Source organism: Pristiophorus japonicus, chromosome 2 (genome assembly GCF_044704955.1).
Source record: "Pristiophorus japonicus isolate sPriJap1 chromosome 2, sPriJap1.hap1, whole genome shotgun sequence".
Lineage (NCBI taxonomy): Eukaryota > Metazoa > Chordata > Chondrichthyes > Pristiophoridae > Pristiophorus > Pristiophorus japonicus.
Window position 1 is genome coordinate 162,825,946 of NC_091978.1, and position 25,173 is coordinate 162,851,118.

At 44.2% G+C, this 25,173-nt stretch overlaps 1 protein-coding gene across 1 annotated transcript in view; it reads left to right on the forward strand.

Annotated features, from left to right (window-relative positions):
• Positions 1-25,173, forward strand: part of gabra2a (gamma-aminobutyric acid type A receptor subunit alpha2a) — a 555,326-nt gene that overhangs the window by 245,330 nt on the left and 284,823 nt on the right. Inside the window, exon 3 of the mRNA XM_070863123.1 lies at positions 6,884-6,999. Within this exon, the coding sequence (XP_070719224.1) occupies positions 6,884-6,999 (116 nt within the window). The remainder of the gene's footprint in view (positions 1-6,883; positions 7,000-25,173) is intronic.

Below are 25,173 nucleotides of genomic sequence, written 5' to 3' on the forward strand. Positions count from 1 at the left end.
TGGAGACCTGCTCTGCTGCACGGACCTAGTGCGCACACATATCGCAGTGTGGACTGGCTTGTGCTGCCCCTGGGCCCTCGCCTCTTCCGGGCCCCGAACTCTTGCCTCTCCTGGGCCCTAATCACATCCTCTACGAACTCTTGCTGCTGCTTCGCCCCGACCTCACCGCTCCTGCTGTACCTGCCCGCACTGCGACAGCCATTAGCCTCCGTATCAACGAGTTCTTATTGTTTACAACTTTTGCCAACGTCGGCGCCGAACATGTGCCTTTATATGTACCTGTAGAAACGCTTACTATCTCTTTTTATATTTTGTGCTCGTTTACTTTCATAATCTATCTTCTCTCTCTTTATCATTTTTTTAGTTGTTCTTTGCTGGCTTTTAAATATTTCCCAATCCTCTGGACTCCCACTAGTCTTGGCCTCATTGTATGCCCTTGTTTTCAATTTGATACCATCCCTTATTTCCTTAGTTAGCCACGGATGGCTATCCCTTCTCTTACAGTCTTTCCTTCTCATTGGGATATATTTTTGTTGAGAGTTATGAAATATCTCTTTAAATGTCTGCCACTGCTCATCAACCATCCCACACTTTAGTCTGTTTTCCCAGTCCACTTTAGGCAACTGTTCCCTCATACCTTTGTCGTCTCCTTTATTTAAATTTAGGACCAACTTTCTCATCCTTCAACTGAATTTGAAATTCAACCATGTTATGGTCATTCATTCCTAGAGGATCCTTTACTATGAGATCATTTATTAATCCTGCCTCATTACACAGTACTAGATCTAAGATAGCCTGTACCCTGGTTGGTTCTGCAATGTATTGATCAAGAAAACTATCCCAGATACACTCTATGTACTTTTCCTCAAGGCTACCCTGGCCAATTTGCTTTGTCCAATCAATATGAAGGTTAAAATCGCCCATGATTATAGCCGTTCCTTTATTACAAGACTCCATTATTTCTTGATTTATACTCCAGCCAACAGTGTAGCTACTGTTAGGGGGGCTATATACTGCGCCCATCAGTGACTTTTTCCCTTTATTATTCCTTACCTCCACCCAAACTGATTCAACATGCTCATCCTCTGAGCCAATATCATTTCTCACTTATGCACTGATCTCACCTATTATTAACAGTGATACCCCATCTCCTTTTCCTTTCTGTTTGTCCTTTCCGGGCGGCCGGCCAGCTTCCAATGCCTCACTGGGTCATTCAGTGCCGGGTTTGTGGGGGCACAGAACAGTACCACCCGGGAGAGGTGAGCCAGTGTGCAAAACCCCTGGGTGCAATACCGCCTCGATATTTGGTTCACACCCAATCCATAGCACCCCATAGCATGCCCTAGTGGGATCGCCTGTGAAAGCTGGCAGTCTGAGCTGTACTGGCCGCAATGAGTGAAGTAATGTCGACCTGAGGTAAATGTGATTGTTATTTTTTTATATTTTCGATTAATGTTGATGTGGTGTCAGTAATGTATTGGGAATGTTTTTGGTGGGTTTTTTTCAGATTTTTTTTTGCACCGAGGCCAGCTGTTTTGCTCGGCATTTTCAGTTGCTCATCCAGCCTAGCGCCCTAAAGGAAGTGTAGCACTCAGGGCCCAGCTGGTGAATTTTGCGGTTGGAGACGCAACCCATTTCCCAATGCAAAATTTACCACTCCGCCCCAACAGAGGCATGACCGAATTTCCACCCCCATGTGTTTCTACTTTCTGAATAAGTCTGTTATGAGGTACTTCATGAAATGCCTCACATCAGCTCAATCATCTCAGTCAGACACAATTTTCCTTTAACAAATCCAGGCTGGTTGTTCTTTGTTAACCCATGCTTCTCCAAGTGAGAATTAATTTTGTCCTTGAAAATTATCTCTAGTCGTTTTCCCATTACTGACATTAGATTGTAGTTATTGCATTTATCCCTCTCTCCTTTTTTTCATAGAGATGTAACATTTCAAGTCCTCCAGTCCTCTGGCATCACTCCCATATCCAAGGAGGATTTAAAGATTGTAGTCAGATCTTCTGCTATCTCCACTCTTGCTTCCTTCAGCAACCTAGGATGCATCCCATTTGGATCGAGTGACTTGCTAACTTTGAGTGATGCCAACCTATTTAGCAGCTCCTTTCTATCTGTTTTTATCCTATCCAATATCTCTACTCTCGCCTGTACTGCGACATTAAATTCACTCTCTTTTGTGAATGATGATTCATTGTGCAGAGTAAACAGATTGGGGCTGAAAATCCATGGCTCTTCTGGTGTTCTCTTGCTGTGATGTTGGTGGATATGTGGCGGAAGAGCAGAAAATTAGGAGATCTGGTATACATACCACCAAATGGTAGAGATAAGGCCACCTGAACCAGGTTGGGATTGTGGCTCGGGTCCCCAAATAAATATTTCTTTCAAAAAAATGTTTTTTTAAAGAAGCCCCCTTACAAAGGGATCACTTATAATTTCTTCCTTGGTACCTCTCTCCCTAGAACTGGCTACTTACACTAAACGCTCTGGCCTCTCCACAATGACAGGTGTCCTAGATGTACCTTTGGTGATGCAGACATTGCCATTTCCATGTAAAACCTTCCCCTGACCCAATAAACTTTGGTAGGATCTACATTGGTGGTTCTGGATGGGCACATTCTGACACACCGTGATGTGATTTTTTTGGCTGCACTGCTAGAAAATACTAATTTTCTCGGCAATCGAAAAGTCATAGATAGTAACTAATCTGCTTTACAATTCCATTCATAAGTCCCGCATAGCTGGAGGTACAAAATGCAAAGTTCTGAACAAAATTAATACAAATTATACTACATTTTTAGGGAGAAGAATTTGCACATGAACTGACTCTTCCCTCATGGTAGTGGAAGGAATTTATATTGAGCTCATATTGAGAAATAGTTAATCTTATTTGCATCTTTCCTTCTTTGCCAAACATGTCGGCAACAGTACTTACCCTTACCAAAGGCCTCCTGCTTAAATACCATTGCTGGGTTTGTTTACTCAGATGGAATCCAGACAAATGCAGAGGAGTGGGCTTTGTGTCTGCCCTGTGTTGTACCCCTGAAACTGGCTGATTTTCTGAGGTCAGGCTTATTTGTATTTTTTCTATGGATTTCTGGGAAAATTTTCATTGACTCATGTCTAAATTCATATTTTATTTTATCCAGATGTTGCCTCCTTACACAAATGTTGGTACGGTCCTTTCTTTAAACTAACTCATTCTCGACCGTCCTGGTTTTATTTTCGCTTTTTCTATCGCAGGGATAAATTTTTGCCAGGGTTTGCATCATATTTCTGGGATGTCCGCAGCTCTTCTGCCAACATTAGGGCAGACAAGCGAGGGAAGCTCTGCAGAAACTCACCTCCATAAATGAAAGACATTCAACCTTCCAACCATCCAAAATAAACAATGCAAAATTTCAAATGCGAAGTTTCACTTGTCACATTGCTAAATAATTATCTATATATATTTTTTAATTTGCAAAACATAGATTGGGAGCCCAGCAGAAAGAAACTATACAAATGGTCTGCAAAGTAAATCCTGCAATGTAATTGGGCTTATTTGAGCACAACACCCTCACTATCAAATGGCGAATACTAAAAATGGATCTAAATGTAGCTCTGAATACATCTGCCTGAAGTGGAATTGCTTGGTTAATTATGATTTTTGTGGGGTTTAGATGCTTGACAGGTTATTAGTATCATGTAACTTGATTATGCTACAAATAATTACTAAATAGATCATTAAATCATTATGATCATATTAGCTGAGAGAACAGGAATTGTTGTTTGCTAAAAGTCTACAAGGTCTGGTTTTACATAGATTTACCAATTGGTAACTTGCAGTTCAGGTATAAAAGCAGCTTTGGGCAGTATTAATGCCAGTTTCATATTCTAATGTAGATTTAATACAGAGGTAAATGCTTTAAGCTGGTATTGAAATAGCACCTTTTTAGCCAATTATAGAGCTAGAGGGTTGCAGGTCTACTTTACTCATATTGCACATTGTGAATCTTAAAATGTGTAGCCTATCAGTGCTCAGAACAAATTTTATTCTCACTAGCAAACTTCAGTGCAGTGGACTACTGAATTACATTAAATTTGTGCATTATTTGGATACAGATGCATGTGCAACCTTTATGTGGACAAATTGATTTCTCTTTTGCAACCGACGCAGGATAAGTCAGCTTCTACCTGAATATGCGAAAACAATTTTATCCAGAAGAGTAAAGAGTTAACACATTGAAGGCTACAAAACTGCATATGAAATGGACTGGAAAAACTATAATGGAAGGAGAAAAACAACAATGGAGACAGAAATAAGAAAAATAAGCTCTTTATTTCATGGGACAGATAAGTATTAACTAGATATCTACTTAAACTGTTAAACCTAAATACTTAACAGTGTAATTAATTTTAAGTGCAATCAGTCATTTTTAAGTTGAATATCGTATGTGATATCTAGTACATGAAGGATATCTGTAACAACAGATTAAAATACTATATGTCATTAATGTATAATGTTTTAAAATGATGCATAGTCCAATAACATGTGAACTTTTTCTATTTACAGATTTACAAAATTGCCAAACATCCTTGGAACTATTCATTTGAAGGATCCTTCACAGGGTGGCACCTGATCAGAAATCATCTCAGTCACAGAACAAGATGATGGTCATAGAACCCATGAAAAAAGGGCGCATTAAACCATGGGGTTGTTAATGGCAGAAATTCAAAGCACAGCAGAGGAGAGTGCAAGTTTCATACCAACCTGATGAGCAACTTGAAGAGAGAACCAACATTCTTTGTCAAATGTGCCCAATATGATTGCATATGTTTTGCAAATCAATCATACTAAATATGCATCTGGGTGTTTCCTGCCTACCTACTAGCATGGGAATTTCCAATGTCCTGATGAAGCAGGTTATTGGATGGTGGTCGGTGTGTCGAAAGACCACCATCTGCCTCACATGGCTAATGTGTTCCCTGCTGTGGTTTGTACAGTCCCACCCTGAGAGAGCCCATTGAGATCTAACTGACAGGAAAAGGGTTTACCTGAATGGTACATCAAAGTAGCTGCTGTTGGTGTCCCAACTTGAGAATTTAAATTTCTTCCGTATTATTATTGGAGATTAGTTGTCTATTCCAGCATTCTTCCATGTTTCATGAAGGCACCATCCAGAGACATTAGCACATAATCTAGTCTGACACATCAATGGTGTACTGAGGTAGTGCTGCAATGTTGGAGTTGCCATCCTTTGGATAAAACTGAAGCTCCGTCTTCCCTCTCAGGTAATTGTAAAAGATCCCATCACACTATTCGACAAAAAGCAAGGGAGTACTCCCGGTATCTTGGCCATTATTTATTCCTCAACCAAACACTAAAAAATACAGATTATCTGGTTATTAGCTCTGTGTGTGCAAATGGCCGTTGCATTTCCTACATTACAACACTTCAAAAGTACTCCATTGGCTGTAAAGCGATTTGGGATGTCCTGAGGTTATGAAAGGCGCTAGAGAAATGCAAGTCTTTTTTTCCACTCACAGATTGCTCAAGTCCTTTGTATATCTTTTTTGATTGTGTCTCAAAGCCAGCATCCAATTTTTCCGTGAATAAGTTCAGTTATCCTGCTGAAGAGAACTCACTTGTGAAAACATGAAGGATGTTAATTTGGCACTTGCAATGCAAAAGACTTCTGCAGATACCAGCAAAACACAAAATTATTGAATAGCTCAATTGTAGCAAAGTAATACAGGTTGAATGTCCGAAATCCGGAGTTCCGAAATTCAGAACGTTCTGGAATCCAGACACTGGGCTGATCCGTGGCGGGGTCGTCCGGAATCCAGAAAATATTCCGAAATATGGACCCGCCGCCGGACTCCCCTGCTCCGCCTCTGGACCTCGCCGCCTCAGGACATCGCCCGCTTCGGAACCTACCTCGGCTGCCTTGTGACTTCGCCCACCTCGGGACCTAACTCGGCCGCCTCGGGACCTCGCTCCCGCTTGGCTGCCACCTGGACTCCCCTCCTCCTCCTCCTCCCTCCTTTCGGCCGCTGCCTGGACCCCCGCCCGGACCTTCCCGCCCCCCCCCCCCCCTTACCTCACCTCACCTCAGCCACCGCCCAGACCGCTCCCCCTGCTCGGTCGCTGCCCAGACCCTCCACCACTCCATCTCTCTCCCCCCACCCCCCCCCTTACCTCGGCCCAGGCGTAACTTTGCACGTGTCTTCTGAGACAACTGTTTGAAAATAGATCCCTCATTCCCAAAGCAACTACGGTGGGGCTTGTGCCACATTTCTGATGAAGTTATGGTGGCCGAGCGGGAGCAGCTCTCAAGATATTGTCGGCCTTAATGTCACAATTTATATACTTGTATTCTCAACAAGTGTTCCAGTATTATGTTGGATTAATGTTCCTGAAGAACTTGGCACAACCTTGCTTTAATCAGATGTTGTAATTACATAGTTGTGAAACTGTAACTGTATATACATTGATCGAATTGATTTGTTTTGTGGTGGTGTGGCGAGGAGTAATCAAGGGCAAATATTTCCTGTGCAGTATTTGTAGAAAATTCAGAAACACATTTGCAAAAGCGCATGTTTACGATTTTGTTACAGTAAACGGAAATATTTTCCTCTGGTATTTTATTATGTAATATTATATTCACATTGAGTAGAGAGATATTACTCTCATCTCATGACCCTGACCCTTATGTTAGTGATAACAGAACTGTATTGCAGAGCTTTATTGCATATTGCATTGGTAGTAAAACATTTTGCATACATATCATTAGTTGAAAACTTAACATCTTTTTGTGTATGATTACTGTAATATGACTGCAAGAATTGCTGGCCATAGCATGCATTTTAATATGTACAATTTTAAATTCAGAACAGGGCAGCCTGGCTCAGTGGAAGATGAAGCGAGGGACAACATTACCATCTTTACCAGAATTCTTGACCGACTCCTGGATGGCTATGACAACCGATTGAGACCAGGTTTAGGAGGTCAGTAAATGAAAAGTATTTTGAATTTCATTTGTGTTATTTAGAAAACTTACCTTATTCTGAACAAAATATTTGTGTCTTCCTGAAAAAAAAATTCAAATTTAAAAGGTCCAGTAATCACTGGTGTGGTCTTGCAGTAAAATAGTGAAGCAGTACAGCCTACCTGGTTTAATCCGGAATTTTTTTATCCGTAATCCTCATAGATTAGGGAACGGTTCAGAGCAGTGCATTTATCACTCGATTACCTGGAAACCTCATACTCTGATTCTACCACTCCGGTCTGGGAAAAAACAGTTTTGGTAAGTGCAGATTTACTTTATAAACTGACAAACCTCGTCAAAATTCAAGATATCTGAAGTGGAACAATTCATATAGAGAATGAAGAAAGAAATCAACAACATCAACAATAACAACTTGCATTTATATAGCACCTTTATCATAGAAAAGTGTACCAAAGCAGATGGGTCATCAGAAAAAAATGGGTAAGAAGGAGATATTAGGAAGGGTGAATATAAACGGTCAAATAAGTAGGTTTTGAGGGTCTTAGAAAAGTAGAAGAAGCTGGAGAGCTGGAGGGGTTTAGAGATAGAATTTCAGAACATGGAGCTTTGGTGACTGTGGCAGGACAAGGGGGATGAGATGGCCACTACGCCAGAATTAGAAGACCAGAGAGTTCCGGTGGGGGTGGGGGGATGGGGTAGATGTGTAGGGCTACAGGAAATTACAAAGTTAGGGATGCTCTGGCTACAATCAAATAGGTGAGAGTGGAACCAGGGGTTGGCAATCCTACTGAGCTGGATAATGGAGCAGAGGTGCTGGAGGGGAATGGTGTGGTTGACATAGTCAAAAGCTGCAGAGAGGTTGGAGACAATGAGGATCAATATTGCACCATGGCCATTTTTATTTGTAACTTTGGTTCAGCTGTTTCAGTGCCATGGCTGAGGTGAAACCCGATTAGAGAGATTCAAACATGCAGTTAGAAAAGGATGAGCATAGATTTGGGAGGCAAAAACTTGTTCAAAGACTTTAGAGAGGAAGGGGAGATTGGATATGGGGTGGTAGTTGCTAAAGGATACTGGAGTTGAGCGTGGGTTTTTTCAGAAAGGGTTGATAATGGTTGTTTTGAAAGAGAGACTTGAGGAGATGGAGCTGTGTACAATATCAGCTATCATGGAGACCAGGAAGGGAAGCTATACGGTTAGTATTTTACTGGGATTGGAGTCAAGGGAGCAGGAGATGGGTCTCATAGACAAGATAAGCTTGGATGTGGCAAGAGGGAAGAAAGGTAAGCAAGTAAAGAAAGAGAGAGGACAAAGGGAGCTGAGATAGAAATTGCAATCACCAAGGAAGAAGAGTCACTCAGTGCAGCAGCTGAGGAGCAGAGGATATCTCAGTGAAAAACTGGTGAGTCTAGGGGGGCAGAAGGCAAGGATTTTAAAACGGTGAGATGTTTGGAACAAGGCGCAATGATCAAAGGAGGAGGAGATATCAGAAGAGTAGGAGGAGAGACCAGGGTGTGATTTAGTGATATGGGCCACACCACCACTCCAGCAGTTTGGTTGGGACAAGTAATGGAAAGTACAGCCAGACAGGGAGGCTTCAGTAAGGGACAAGGTATCGGCACCCATAAGCCAAATTTCAGTCAAAGCCAGGATATCAACGCAATCATAAAGACATAAGAACATATGAAATAGGAGTAGGAGTATGCCATATGGCCCTCGAGTCTGTTCCACCATTCAATGAGATCATGGCTGATCATCTACCTCAACTCCACTTGCCTGCAGTATCCCCATATCCTTTGATTCCCTTAATATCCAAAATACTATCGATTTCTGTCTAGAATATACTCAACGACTGAGCTTCCACCTCCCTCTGGGTAGAGAATTCCAAAGGGTCATAACCCTAAATAAATTTCTCCTCATCTCAGTCCTAGATGGCCGACCTCTTATTCTGAGACTGTGATCCCTGGTTCTACACTGCCCAGCCAGAGGAAACATCCTTCGTGCATCTACTCTGTCAAGCCCTGTAAGAATTTTATATGTTTCAATGAGATCACCTCACATTTTTCTATACTCTCGAGAATATAGGCCTAGTCTACTCAATCTCTCCTCAAGGGACAATTCCCCCATCCCAGGAATCAGTCTGGTGAACTTTCATTGCATTCTCTCTATGGCAAGTATATCCTTCCTTAGGTAAGGAGAACAAAACTGTACACAACACTCCAGGTGCGGTCTCACCAGGGCCCTATATAATTGCAGTAAGATGTCTTTACTCTTTTACTCAAATCCTCTTGTAATAAAGGCCAACATACCATTTGCTTTCTTAATTGATTGCTGTACCTGCATGTTAACTTTCAGTGATTCGTGTACAAGGACACCCTTGTGTCACCAACATTTCCCAATCTCACCATTTAAAAAAATACTCTCTTTATCTATTTTCCTACCAAAATGGATAACTTCACAATTCTCCACATTATATACCATTTGCCATGTTCTTACCCACTCACTTAGCCTGTCTAAATCCCCTTGAAGCCTCTTTGTATCCTCCTCACAACTTGCATTTCCACCTAGCTTTGTTTCTTCAGTGAACTTGGATATATTACATTTGGTCCCCTCATCCAAATCATTGATAGATTGTGAATAGCTGGGGCCAAAGTATCGATCCTTGCGGTACCCCACTAGTTACATCCTGCCAACCTGAAAATGATCCGTTTATTTCTACTCTCTGTTTTCTGTCCGCTAACCAATCCTCAATCCATGCTAATATATTACCCCAATCCCATGAGCCCTAATTTTGTTTAATAACTTCTTGTATGCACTTATCGAATGCCTTCTAAAAATCTAAATACACCACATCCACTAGTTCCCCCTTATCTATTCTGCTAGTTGCAACCTCAAAAAACTTTAACAGATTTGTCAAACATGATTTCCCTTTCATAAATCTGTGTTGAACTGCCCAATCTTATTATTCTTTCCTAAGTGCCCTGATACCATGTCCTTAATAATTGATTCTAGCTTTTTGGAAGATGGATCATTCACATTAAGATTGTGGATGGCAAAGGACTTGTTTGTGAGTGAGGAAATGTGGAGAGGAGCATTGATTGTTGATTTGCTTGATGAGTTCAAGGGAGCAATGCTGACTATGGTGAGCGGGATGGGAAGGAGATTGCCAAAGTTAGCTCCCAACTAGCATGCTGGGCATTTAAGCCGTTGAGAGGAGGGTCAGGGTAGTCAGGGTGGCTGCTTGTAAGGAGGTAGCAATGCATTTCAGTGGACCCTTTGGTGAATGCCAAGAGAGACACAGAGGCTAGCTGTGAGTTTATTGAAGGAGGATTCAAGCCTGAAGTGTGAGCAGGAAGGCAAAACATCCATTGTGAGAAATGGAAAATCCCTTCAGTAATATTGGCAGTTCTGCTTGCTGATGTAGAAAAGACATTTGGAATAAAGATTGGCAAGCCAATGATTTTGGATATTATCCAAAAGAGTTAAGAATGGCCGAAGATTGCCAACAATGCCAAAGCAACATGGGACCAGAAGCTGTGAGTGGAAGAGCTGAAAGAATCCCTTTTGGTTTACCAATATGAGACTCTGCATCTTCAGTCAACTTGCAATTACAGGCAGAAGTTTCGGGAGAGAAACTGAATGTGACGAATATCACCTCAAGCAACAGATGGCTCGTAAACAGAATCAAGAACTGAAAATTTCATGTCAAAGTGGCATCTGCAAACTCCACTAATTTTGCTGCACAACTTCAGAAGATATCTGCATCGCCTACTCCACTAACATGTATCACTGAGATGAAACTGGCTTGTTTTCAGGATGGAACTAATCTGTAGAACCATGTAAGACAGAAAGCAATTTATAAGTTACACAGCTACAAGTAATTCCTAAAAACTTTTCAAAACAAGAATAGTATTGAAATGTTTAAAATGTTATTCCTTGATTGTTTAAGTAAATAAATGCTTATTAAAATGTAAAATTCTGCCCAAGTATTTTATGTTCTGATTTGTTATGACAGTAATAGAATTGTACAGTGCAGAGCAGTATACACATGCACCTCAGATAGCCAGCTTGGAATTTGCTAGTCTGACACACTGATTAATATCGCAGATTTTGCAGCAATGATTTTATCTGGATTAAAGAAGGTAGACTATTTAATATCTTAGAATAAAAATGCTTCTCAGCTCTGAAAATACATTGACCCAAAATTTTCTGGAAATTTTTGGCGTAACTATTGTGTAACTATGGAGCTACACCATCTTTTCCTGAAGAAATTCCTGTGCAATTGATTTACTCCTGTTTTACACTGAAACAATGCTGCGTGCAAATTTCCTCAACCGTTTGCACCACTCCCATTTTGAACGGACATAAATTTACACTGAAAGTTCCAGGTGCAACAGAACCCGTAGACAATGGTCCAGCACTTGCGGTCTTGATGCCGGCGAACTGGCAGAGTTTGCGGCATTTCGCCTTTGAACCTGAACGCAACTTCAGGATTTAACCCATGCGCAGCCTAAAGCAGAAATCCTGAAGTTGCGGTCTGTCATTCAATGGTCCTCCACAGTCTGCGCTTTGGCAACCTCCACCCCCCGCCCATCCGCCATTCTCCACCCCCACCCCTCCAAAACTAAGAATCGGTGAAATCACTGCTCTGCCGAAAACTTCCCCTTTTCTTCCGCTGTTAGAAACCCCATTAAAAGTTAGACCCATTCAAATTAGGTGTAACTAGGTTTTTAACAGCGGTCTGAGTAATAACTACTAATAAACAGTCGTTCTGGCCCTGACAAATTAATTTTATATTGATGGAATGTCAAATTTCTCCATTAGGTTAAATATTATTTGATTTTAAAATTAATTTAAAAATACATATATTTTTAAATGTGTTCATGATATTTTAGCTTCGACCTTAACCCAATGTGTACACCCCAAACTTTATTTTGCCCTCTGTAAATTTTTGAAAAAGTGATTTTGATTATTAATGTTTTCTATCTGTGTCTGTCTGTGAAAATTCTGTAATGTGATTGCTGCTTCGAAAGTTTGTTGGTGTCACAGCAGCTCACACTATGGGATTCCTACAAAATTACACTGATTTCACCTTCACATCGGAAAAGCCGAACTTCTGCCACAGAGATTGCGAGATCTTTGTGGGAAGCATACTTCGAGGCCAGCGGTGAACGCCTTTGCTTCGCCACTGACCGCAAATTACGGGCCACTACTTATGGTGTTTTGTAGTGATTTTATTTTGAGACTGGCACTGTATTTTCTATATTTTTGTATGCTTTTTATGACATCAGAATCTGTTACATTAAGTAGAGAAAAACTTCCACAATTGTACTTTCTTAAACATGATATGGTAAATGTGCATAAACAATGAATTGTTGGCAAAAACCTTTTTCATCATATCAATAAGATAAAGGGGGACTTAAAGAAGGAAGATGGCGCGTGTGTGTGTTCCGCGCTTTCCTCAGACCCCGATTGTTTATGCTGATTTCCACTTGTTTCATGCCACTGTTTACATTTTGGCTTATGCAAATACAATTTTCAGAAAATTTAGACATAACTTTCTGTCAGCAAGATTGTTATAGAAACCTGCATAAATGTTGGTATAATTTCTGTATAAGTACGATCTAGGAGATTCCGGGCAATTAAAGTTTGTCTTTTATACTACATCTGCAATTTTATTTTCCACACAGTTCTAACAAAGTAGAATATATTAAATGCAAATGTAAGAGAGTAACTTTAATTTTAAATGTGAGTATAATATTCTCCCCTCTCCTTTTGAAAAGTGTGACATGCCATGAGCACCAGTTATCTAACAGATCATCTTTATTTGGGAGCCGAAATAATGAGGCTAGCAAGCTGTTGAACTATGAGAGATATCATAGCCAAGCATCATCTTGTCCTCATTAATCAACATGTGCATTATTTAGTAGTAGGCACTGGATAAAAAATATTTATGGCCTATTTTCCTGCTCCTCCTTACTTCACATTAAGGTAAGTATAAAATAAAACTTACCTTTTGGTGGTGGTCTCCAGGGGACCCTTTAACCTGCCTCTGTACAGTTGAATTTACATATTCAAGACTCCTGTTTCAGGCGATTTGAAAGCACCTGTATCCCAGGTGCTTCTCGGACATTATCCCTGAAATTGGACTTTGTTGCCTCAGTTTTACATCTGGAAAACTGGCCCAGTGAGAACCAATTTCCCTCCCCCGACACACTCCACCCTGCCCTTTGAAGAATTTTATACCAGAAATAAACTGATGTTTTCAGCTTATAGAGAGAGGTTTACTGAATGTGAATTGTTCTATGGTTCTATTTGTGAATACTGAGAAAATTTTAGATGTGAGGACTTTAGCTTTCATTCAGAGGCACCATGGGCATGACCTCATGTCAAACAAGTTTCCTCTCCATAAAAGGAACAGAAAATGCTGGAAATCTCAGCAGGTCAAGCAGCATCTATGGAGAGAAACAGAGTTAACGTTTCAGGTATGTGACCCTTTGTCAGAACCTCACAAAAATCACTTTTAGAGTAGAGAAATTTTAGGACATTTAATTATGATCATAGAATGTTATATATGTATTTTTCTCCACAAGCCTTCTAGTCGAATCCCACTCTTAAGCTTTCCAAATACCCTTTAATGTTCATTTTTTCAGGCAATATCTAATTCTCTTTTTAAAGAATTTATCATCTCTGCTTCAAGTATTCCTTGTAGTAAAGCATTCCATGCTCTGACAATTCTTTACATTAAACAATTCTCCTGTTCTCTCTCCTCATTCTCTGAGAGACAATTTTAAATTACTGACTCCCCAACCATAGGAAATAGTCTTTCCCTAAGTCACTCTATCAAATTTTTTTTTTAAACTATTAAACTTCCCCAGCATTCTCTGCTCCAGTGGATTTAGTCCCAATATCTTACGTCTCTTCCCCATAACTATATTTTCACGAGTCCCAGCATCATCCTGGTAAATCTATGCTGTATGCTCTCTCAAGCTTTAATGCCTTTTCAATTACAGGTTACCCAAAACTACACATAGGCCTAGGAATTCAGGGGTTTCACGCCAACATTTAAGGCCCGAATCAGGAAAGAACTTCCACGGCGCCCACCATTTTTGGCTGGGCGGCAGCGTTGCCGATGTCTGCTCGCTATCATTATGAAGACTATGCAGATCATGGCGTCAGTGAGTCTGCAACACTTACTTGATGCCTGATCTGCCATTTTGGAGTACACCACTCCACTTACCGGCCTGTCTTAATTGCAACCAGCTGAGCAAGGTTGCAGTGTATTTAAAAGGATTATCAGCAACAACTTTCAGCTGATATGTTTTTTAAGTTTGACTGGCTCTGTGGAACTTTCTGTAACTCTACCAACTTTAAAAACTTATTTCAAAGTCCTAAGGGGAGTGTTGGGCCTTTATTCTTAATTAAAGGCTTCTGCTCACAACACTCGCTCAAAGTCATAGAGTGCTACTGGCAGCCCCCCTCGCACTCGAGTATTTTCGGGAGAGGGATTCGAGGTAGCGAGGAAGAAGAGATGATACAGGGAGGGGGAGGAGGGTCAGGAGGCTTCTACAGGTGGCCTTACCCATCTCTGATCTTCAGAGAGCACATCACTGTATCCACTTAAATGAGGATGAGTTTATCAGGAGGCTACGTTTCACCAAGGAGGTGGTCACAGAACTCTGACGCCCTCCTGCAACCAGACCTGCAGGCTGAGAGCTGGGTGACCATGGCTCTCCCAGTAGCCCGTAAGGTCATTGTGGCCCTCAATTTCTTCGCCAGCGGATCCTTCCAGTCTGCAGCAGGAAATGTAGCTAACATCTCACAGTTTGCCATCCATCGCTGCATCCGGGAGGTCACAGAGGATCTCTACACCAGGAGAAGGGACTATGTTTTCTTCTCTCTGAGCAGAGAGAAGCAGGATGAGTGCGCGTGTGGCTTTTGCAGGATAGTGGGCTTCCCCTTGGCGCAGGTAACCATTGATTACACCCACGTGACTTTGTGGGCACCGCATGATAATCCTAAGATCTTCCGTAACCGCAAAGACTACCACTCACTTAATGTGGAGTTGTGCGACCATGCCCACCCTTCTGTCCTCGGTTAGTTAGGTCTATCCACTCCTCTTAAGGATTGTGATTGAGGTTATGGAGGTGGGCACTTTCGGCCCCTTAGTGTTTGTTGTTTGGGTGCCCTTTCCTGCTCTCATGCTTCTATGAAATGCTGCAGTATAGCTGGTGGGAGGCTGCTGAGTTTCCATGCGAGAGACTGCAGATAGCCTTGTAGGATGACCTCAAGCAGCTCTGGACCTATAAGGCCTAGCTGTAGACAACACCACCAAGGCATGGGCGGCAGCAGTCTGAGCTGGCTGGCTGACAGGCAGCAGGAAGGGCAATGGTGGAGTGGCAGTGGTGGGAACAGGAATGCTGCCATCCTGAGAGAGGACAGCAGGTCCCTGCTCCACAGACTCAGTGCCAATCCCCTGGCACGGCACATCAGCTTTCCTAGCAATCTGTTGGAATACAGGTTATTCCACAAATCTGTCTTGTACAGATCTATTTGCTGTTTGCCAAACCCTCCACTTTTGTGTCATCAGTAAATTTTCATATCTTGTTCCCAGGTCAAATTCATCTATATATACCAAGAAAAAAGGTGAACCCAGTGCTGACCCCTGGGGTATATCACTTCCAACCCATTTACCCTAATCCTTTTTTTCCAGTCTATCCACCTACTTTCTATCCATGCTACTACATTTCCTCTTGTAGCATATGCCTGATTTTTTTTTATAAGCCTCTTGTGCGGCACCTTATCCAATGACATATGAACATTCTATATACTACATCCGTTACAATTCCTTTGATTATCCAATTGATCTCTTCAAAAAACGATTACATTTGTTAAACATGACTTGCCTTTAACAGTTCTGTACGAGACTATCCCTCCATCTCTAGATACTCACTAATATTATGTTGAATTATGTGGTATAAGAGCTTCCCCACACTAATGTTAGACTACCTGGTTGAAAGTTACTGGGGCCAAAATTGCCCTCCGCATCAAACTGTTTTGTAAGTATTCTGTTCGCCCGAATGCATGGGGCAGATAATCCGCCGAAATTCAGGACTTTATTTTTTTTTCCAGTCAGAGCGATGTTGCACTCATCAGGGACGGAAGTGAGGGTGGGTCAGAACGGCCATCGCTGTAAGTCATCAGTGCTGTGTTGATAATGCCAGTGCGACACAGTTAATAGGGAGGGCCACTGCGAACTCTGCAGCCACTTTAGTGGCGAACACTGGGCCACCAGGGAGGGTTTCGGGGTGCTAGACTGCCTGTTGGTGGTTCGGCCGAACCTTCACTTTAAGGGCAGATGCGCCGCCCAGCCACAGACAGCTTCCCGACAGGGTCGTAAAAGAGGTTGCTGCCATTCGGTAAGGGGTCGGCGCGTGTCTGACGCAGTGGGAAAACGGGCAGTGCGGTAACCTGTTCCTGCCACTTCCGGCCCGGGGGAAATTTCTGTCGGGCCGGCCCATCCCTATGCCTCCGGTCGGTAAGGCCTATCCGCTCCATTTCCACCTCTTAGAGGCTGTTATGGAGTGGGGCAATTTTGGCCCCACCCAGTTTATCCTATTATCGAATCATACAGCACAGGAGAAAGCTATTCTGCCCATCTTGCCAGGGCCAGCTCTTTGAAAGAGCTATCCAAGTAATCTCACTCCCCTGCTCTTCCAATAGCCCAGCAAATGTATTCCTTTTCAAGTGTATAGGGCCAAAATTGCCCCTTCCGATAAGGCTGACAGCGGCTGCCGTAGGGCGGCGCGGAATGGCCCCCGAGTCTCTGCGGATGGGTCGCCATTTTCAAAATTGCCCTTCCTCAGGTTTGTCTGGGACCGCACTGTCATGTATTCAACCAGCATTGTAACCCATGTATAATCTGACCTAAGTTGTACACTGTGAGAACAATGACCACGAGGTGGTGAACTTGTGGAAGACACTCCTAACCTGGACCTTCAGAGATAAAAGGGGAAGCTCCACCCACTTCCTGCATTTGAGTGCGAAGGAATAAAGGACAGGTCACAGACTGACCTTCTCTCAAGCATGGGCCTCGTGTGCATTTATACTGAATAGTAAGGACGCATCAATGGCGACGAGAAACTGGGATTTAAACCACGCGAGCATGGCCACTAGCAGAACAGACGAGAGGTACTGTGTTAAGGAATGGTTGGGACAGAGATTCAACATTGTTAAAGCAGCACATAGTTCTCCAGGCAGACAAGGGCAATCGGGTATGCCCCAACATGTAGTCGAACCCAGAGGGGGAGTTCGACAGAGACAATGGCAAGCTGAACAGCGATTCACTCCATTGCAAGGGACAATGCGGCCAGTAATGGGGCCATCAACACCTGTTAATGGCGCACTCAAGGACAATCACAGGGGCAGTCAGGGACGATCGACTGGCAAGGGACCTTTTGTTTCCAACAGCAGCTAATGTTGGAGGCGTAGAGGCACACACTCAGCCGGAGTTTGCAGAGATGAGCAAAATACCTGCAGAAATTGCAGAAATGAACGCTGGGGAAAATCGCTGGAAACTGAAGTTCAGCGAGTTCATGTGGAGCACGTATACAGTTCATACACCAGGACGCCACCGATAATGATGAAAGTGCTCCTCAATGGCATCCCAGTATCAATGGAGCAAGACACGGGGGGGGGCCAGCCAGTCCCTGATGTGTATCAAACAGTTCGAAAAGTTGTGGGCGTCCAAGGCCAGGAGGCCAAAATTATCGCCGATTGACGCACAGCTACGGACTTACACAAAGGAGATCATTCCGGTGCTAGGCAGCGCCACAGTAGTCATGACCCACGAAGATTCGGAGAACAGGTTGCTACTCTGGGTTGTCCCGGAGGACGGTCCCGCACTACTGGGGAGGAGTTGGCTTGCTGTCATGAACTGGAAATGGAGCGATGTCAATGCAATTTCCTCTGTGGAGCGAGTATCATGCTCACAGATCCTGGACAAATTTGACTCATTATTTCAACCCGGCATTGGCACTTTCATGGGGCCCAAGGTCGTGATTCACATAAACCCGGACGCTAGGCCACTACACCACAAGGCCAGAGCGGTGCCGTACGTGATGCGGGAAAAGATAGAAGGCGAATTGGACCGACTGCTGAGGGAAGGCATCATCTCGCCAGTCGAATTCAGTGACTGGGCGAGCCCGATTGTGCCGGTGCTCAAGGCGGATGGGTCGGTCAGGATATGTGGTGATTACAAGGCCGCCATCAATCGGGTGTCACTCCAAGACCAGTACCCGCTAAAGAGAGCGGAGGATCTCTTTGCGATGCTATCCGGTGGCACACTTTTTTCAAAATTGGACCTGACCTCAGCTAACATGACCCAGAAGCTGGCGAGTGAGTCGAAGAAGCTGACCACCATCACGACACACAAGGGGTTGTTTGAATACAACAGATGTCCGTTCGGGATTTGCTCGGCCGCTGTGATCTTTCAACAAAATATGGAAAGCCTCCTCAAGTCGATTCCAGGGACGGTGGTTTTTCAGGACCACATCCTCATCACGGGTTACGATACTGAAGAACACCTCCACAACCTGGAGGAGGTGCTATGCAGACTGGACTGGGTAGGGCTGCGACTGAAAAAGGCGAAGTGCATCTTCCTAGCTCCAGTGGTAGAATTCCTGGGGATGAGGGTAGCAGCAGACGGGATCAGCCCTACTGCGTCCAAGACGGAAGCGATCCAGAGAGCACCCAGACCCCGTAACACGACAGAGCTGCGTTTGTTCCTGGGGCTCCTGAGCTATTTTGGTAACTTTCTTCCCAAATTGAGAATGCTACTAGAACCGCTACACGTGCTCCGACGCAAAGGTCGCGAGGGGGGACAGCCAAGAAAGGGCTTTTGATAAAGCACGCAATTTGTTATGTTCCAACAATCTGTTAACGCTAAATGACCCAGGTAAGAAACTTGTGTTAACGTGCGATGCGTCATCCTATGGTGTCGGGTGTGTGTTGCAGCATGTCAATGCCAAGGGTCAGTTACAGCCGGTAGCTTATGCTTCCAGAAGTCTGTCCCGGGCAGAAAGGGGCTACGGGATGGTAGAAAAGGACGCGCTCGCATGTGTACATGCGGTCAAGAAAATGCACCAGTACCTGTTTGGCAGGAAATTTGAGCTGGAGACAGATCACAAACCCCTAACGTCCCTTTTGGCCGACAACAAGGCCATAAATGCAAACGCATCGGCCCGCATACAGAGGTGGGCACTCACGTTAGCCGTCTTATGACTACACAATTCGGCACAGACCGGGCACCGAAAACTGCGCCAATGCACTCGGCAGGCTCCCACTAGCCACCACTGAAGGGGCTACCGAGCATGCTGCTGAGATGATCATGGCTGTTGAAGCTTTCGGAAGCGAAGGCTCACCCGTGACAGCCCGTCAGCTTAAAGTCTGGACAAATAGAGACCCGCTATTGTCTCTAGTCAAGAAATGTGTCCTGAATGGGGACTGGGCAGCCACGTACAGGGCATGCCCTGAGGAATTTAAACCCTTTCACAGGCGCAGGGATGAACTCTCGATTCAGGCCGATTGGCTACTGTGGGGAAACCGCGTAGTCATATCCCAGATTGGCAGAGAGGTGTTCATCAGAGAACTCCACAATGAGCACCCGGGCATTGTCATGATGAAGGCAATTGCCAGGTCACACGTTTGGTGGCCAGGGATAGACGCAGATCTGGAACTTTGTGTTCGCAGGTGCAACACGTGTGCCCAGCTGGGCAATGCGCCCAGGGAAGCCCCCCTTAGCCCCTGGTCCTGGCCCGCCAAGCCTTGGTCACGCATCCATGTGGACTACGCAGGTCCTTTCATGGGAAAAATGTTTTTGGTTATAGTAGACGCCTACTCCAAATGGATCGAGTGTGACATTTTAAATTCAAGCACATCCTCTGCCACGGTAGAAAGTCTATGAGCAATGTTTGCCGCCCACGGTCTACCGGACATCTTGGTCAGCGACAATGGCCCGTGGCAGGACTTCATGGCAGGCAATGGAATTAACCATGTTAGAACGGCACCGTTCAAGCCGACCTCAAACGGCCAGGCAGAACAAGCAGTGCAGATAATCAAACAAGGGATGCTCAGAATCCAAGGGAGTTCCCGACAAAGACACTTATCATGCCTTCTGTTGGCCTACAGATCCCGACCACACTCGCTCACAGGGGTTCCACCCGCAGAGCTGCTAATGAAAAGGACGCTCAAAACCCGGTTATCCCTTATACACTCCACCATGAAAGAAATTGTCGAGAGCAGGCGCCAGTCACAATATGACTACCATGACAGGAATGCGAGGGCGCGATGTATTGATGTAAATGACCCTGTTTTTTGTCCTCACCTATGCTGCAGGGCCCAAATGGCTCGCAGGCACTGTTGTTGCCAAAGAGGGAAATAGGATTCTGGTAGTTGAACTTACTAATGGGCAAATCTGCCGCAAACATGTGGATCAAACAAAAAGGAGGTTCAGCAACCCCATAGAAGAAGCAGAGAAAGAACACGATATCGAGTTGACTCCTCCACAGGTGACCGAACACAGGAACCAAAGGGAGGAGAGCCCAGTCACTGTGGGCAGTCCGGATAGGCCTGAGGCACCGCAAACAGCAAACACTCAGGCCAGCGCCCAACAACCGGAGCCCCAACTCAGGCGCTCTACAAGGGAGCGTAAACCACCAGAGAGACTCAACCTGTGATCCCAATAAGACTTTGGGGGTGAGGTGATGTCATGTATTCAACCAGCATTGTAACCCATGTATAATCTGACCTAAGTTGTACACTGTGAGAACAATGACCACTAGGTGGTGAACGTGTGGGAGACACTCCTAACCTGGACCTTCAGAGATAAAAGGGGAAGCTCCACCCACTTCCTGCCCTTGAGTGCTGAGGAATAAAGGATAGGTCACAGACTGACCTTCTCTCAAGCATGGGTCTCGTGTGCATTTATACTGTATAGTAAGGACATATCAAGCACCGCCCGTTTTCCCACCATGGCGTGCATGCGTCAACTCCTTACCGACTGGCGGAGAACCCCTCGTGAAATTGCCCCTTTTCTGATATTGCCCTGTGGGAGCGGCTCCGCCGCCGTTCGGTGCCCCTGACAGCTTTTGCTATTGGTACACTCGCTATTGCATGGCGGCTCGCCCGCCCTTAAAGGGGAAGATGCACTATCGCGGCCGCCGTATTATTTTCTTTTGTCGGCCAATGCATGAGGTGGCAAGAACACATCGAAACCGATAGGTGTGCTTTGTTTCGGGCGGTGGGCAATTTCGGCCCCTATATATCCAATTCCTTTTTGAATCTGCTTCCACCACCCTTTCAGATCATAACTCGTTGCAGAAAAAATCTTCTTCTTTAGCTTTCTGTCAATGACCATAAATCTGTGTCCTCTGTTTAACAACCCTTCTGCCTGTGGAAACAGTTTATCCTTATTCATTCTATCAAACACTTCATAATTTTGATCACCTCTATTAAATCTCCCCTTAACTTTCTCTGCTGTAAGGCAAACAATCCTCGCTTCTTTCGTCTCTCCACATAACTGAAGTCCCTCATCCCCAATATCATTCTAATAAATCTCCTCTTCACCCTCTCCAAGGCCTTGATATCCTTCCAGAATTGGATGCAATACTCCAGCTGAGACTTAACCAGTGGTCTATAAGGGTTTAGCGTAACTTCCTTGCTTTTGTACTCTTTGCTACTATTTATAAAGCCCAAGAACTTGTATGCTTTTTTAACAGTCTTGTTCTACCACCTTCATTTGACTTCTGTTATCCCCGGTCTCTCTGTTCCTGAACCACTTTAAAATTGTACCATTTAGTTCATATGACCTCTCCTCATTCTTCTTTCACTTCACACTCCTGCATCAAATTACATCTGCCATATGTCTGTCCATTTCACCTGTCTATGGTCTTCTGAAGTCTCCCTCCAGTCACTACTATGCTCTGCTTCCTATCACTTTGCCAATTTTGTTAGCCATGCTACCACTGCACCTTCAACCCCAATGGCTTCAATTTTTCTAACAAGTCCTTTATGTGGTACTTTAACAAATGCATTTTGAAAGTCTATAGACACAACATAAACCGCACTAACCTCATTAACCCTCTCCATTACTTAATCGAAGAACTGAATCAAGTTTTTCAGTCATGATTTACCTTTAACAAATCCACATTGGCTATCATTTGTTAACCCATGTTTTTCCAGGATTATGGGTTGCGATTTCACCTACCGAGGTGGGCTCAGAACGGCCGAGGAAGGTGGTGGGTTGCGACCCCACTCCCGGCTCCATCCCACTCTGTGAAAATAATTTTACGTTGATGGGACATGTTAAGCCCACTCTGCGAGGTTCCCAGCCAATTAAAAGGAAGCAGGTCTGATGATCATCATCAGCCAATTTCCTTAAAGCGACCATGCCCACATTCATGTTGACAGTTGTGCTGTCAATGTTCTGCAGCATTGAGGTGCTGCAAGCACTTTGAGAAGCACTGCACAAGGGTGCACGGCTGCACCTAGGCTCTCCCATGACTCCCTCCATATTCTCTTCCCTTCCAATGGGTGGACGAAACCTCCCCAGGAGATCAACACAGCCTGGATGCACATTGCACAGGAGAGCACAAGCAGGGATGTCGTCAGGAGTACCTGGCTGCAGTGGCGCAAACCTTTCAATGATCTCAGTAACTGTTACTGCAAAGCCACACTCAACCTCATCCTGCTGTGCCTCTCATCACATGCCCATCACTCTGCCTTACCGACCCTACTCCTGCACATCCTTACTCATACCAACATACCTTGCACCTTCTGCATCCCTCTACATTATCACATCCCTATTTCATTAGCCACCCCTCACACTCACCCTCATCCTTGTACAATCATACCAACTAAAAACACACAAGGGTAGGCACTTGGGTCTTTTAACCAATATTTATGTAAAGTTTCTGTTGATGTGTTGCCAAACATTGAAATCTTTATTTTCAACACTTTGCCTTCTTGGACAGATTTATGTGCACCTTTGGAAGTGAATTCGTGAGTTGTAGTGAATAGTGAGAAATAATGGTACCTCCTGCAATGGTGATGAGTGTGAAAGGAATGGCTTGGACATTGCAGGGATGCTTTATGGTGTTGGTGTGGGATGGTGCCAACCTGGCGCATCATGTGGCAGCCAGGGTGTACAGCGGGAAGTGAAGGCAAGCTGGCCATGGTGAGGCCATCCCTCACTAATTGAATATGAAATCATCAAATGATCTGTTTTCTTTTCTACTTGACAGGCACCTTGATGTTAATACTTGATCATGCGCAACTTAAAATTTCTCAGAAAACAAAGCATGATTTAAAAAAAAATAAAGTTCGGGATGAGATCATCAGATTTTAAGTTACAGCCCAAAAGGTACATGATGTGAGAAGCAGGTTTATTGCTGATATACAGCATGTTGTAGATGGATAAGATAAATGTAGTGCGATTATAGCCAGGCCCAGCATATTGAATGCAAACTCTTCAAGCTCGCCCAAATGCATTTTGTAGATGGTACTCAGTGCAGCCATGGTGCACCGGTGGTGGAGGAGTGAATGCTAAAGGTAGTCGATAGGCTGCCAATCAAGCGAGCAGCGTTGTCCTGGATGGTGTCAAGCTTGTTGAATGTTGTTGGAACTGCACTCATCCAGGCAAGTGGAGAGCATACCTTCACACTCCTGACTTGTGCCTTGTAGATGGTGGAAAGGCTTTGTGAACTCAGGTGAGGCACTTGCTGCAGAATCAACTGGGCTTGTATTCACTGGAGTTCAGAAGAATGAGAGGGGACCTCATAGAAACATTTAAAATTCTGACGGGGTTAGACAGGTTAGATGCAGGAAGAATGTTCCCAATGTTGGGGAAGTCCAGAACCAGAGGTCACAGTCTAAGGATAAGGGGTAAGCCATTTAGGACCGAGATGCAGAGGAACTTCTTCACCCAGAGAGTGGTGAACCTGTGGAATTCTCTACCACAGAAAGTTGTTGAGGCCAATTCACTAAATATATTCAAAAAGGAGTTAGATGAGGTCCTTACTACTAGGGGGATCAAGGGGTATGGCGAGAAAGCAGGAATGGGGTACTGAAGTTGAATGTTCAGCCATGAACTCATTGAATGGCGGTGCAGGCTAGAAGGGCCGAATGGCCTACTCCTGCACCTATTTTCTATGTTTCTATGTTTCTAATACCCAGCCTCTAACCTGCTCTGGTAGCCTCATTATTTATGTGGCTGGTCCAGTGAAGTTTCTGGTCAATGGTGATCCCCAGAATGTTTACGGTGGGGGAATTCAGCAATGGTAATCCCATTGAATATCAAGGGGATTGATTCTCTCTTGTTGGAGATAGTCCTTGCTTGGCACTTGTGTGGTGCGAATGTTCCTTGCCACTTATGAGCCCAAGCCTGAATATCGTCCAGGTCTTGCTACATGCGGGCACAGACTGCTTCATTATCTGAGGAGTTGCAAATGGAACTGAACACGGGGATATGCCGGGCCATGAGGTTACAGATTGTGGTGGAATACAATCCTGCTGCTACCAATGGCCCACAGTGCCTCAAGGATGTTTAATTTTGAGCTGCTAGATCTGTTCTGAATCTATCCCATTTAGCATGGTGGTGTTGCCACACAACACGATGGAGGGTGTCAGTGTGAAGATGAGATTTTGTCTCCACAAAGACTGTGTGGTGGTCACTGGACTTGTGAGTCATTCCCCAACACATACATCTAGGCTATTTATAAAGATAGTAAGCAGAAAAGGCTCTAACATTGATCCCTGCAGGACACCACTGGTAGCTGGTCACAGCCATTGACAACAACTTTCTGCCTATTGTATTAGCTTCCCACTAATTCCACAGCAGGGGAATTTTAACAACAAAAATGGGTAGATTGGGGTTGGGTGGGAAGTTAAAGTTTAAAAAACCTGAATCCTGACCCCCAACCCGTTCTCTTCCGTTTTCCGAGGCAGGGTGGGAGGTGGGCAGCCAACTCGCTCCCAGGGGGTGGGTCGCCCAATCAAATATTACCATGAGACTGACATGCCTCAAATTTAACCACCATTTTAAATTTAATAGTGGTTGGTCTGGTTTTGCTGGCCTCGTGAAACCCGACAGCAAACGGAAAGAGAGGACTACTGA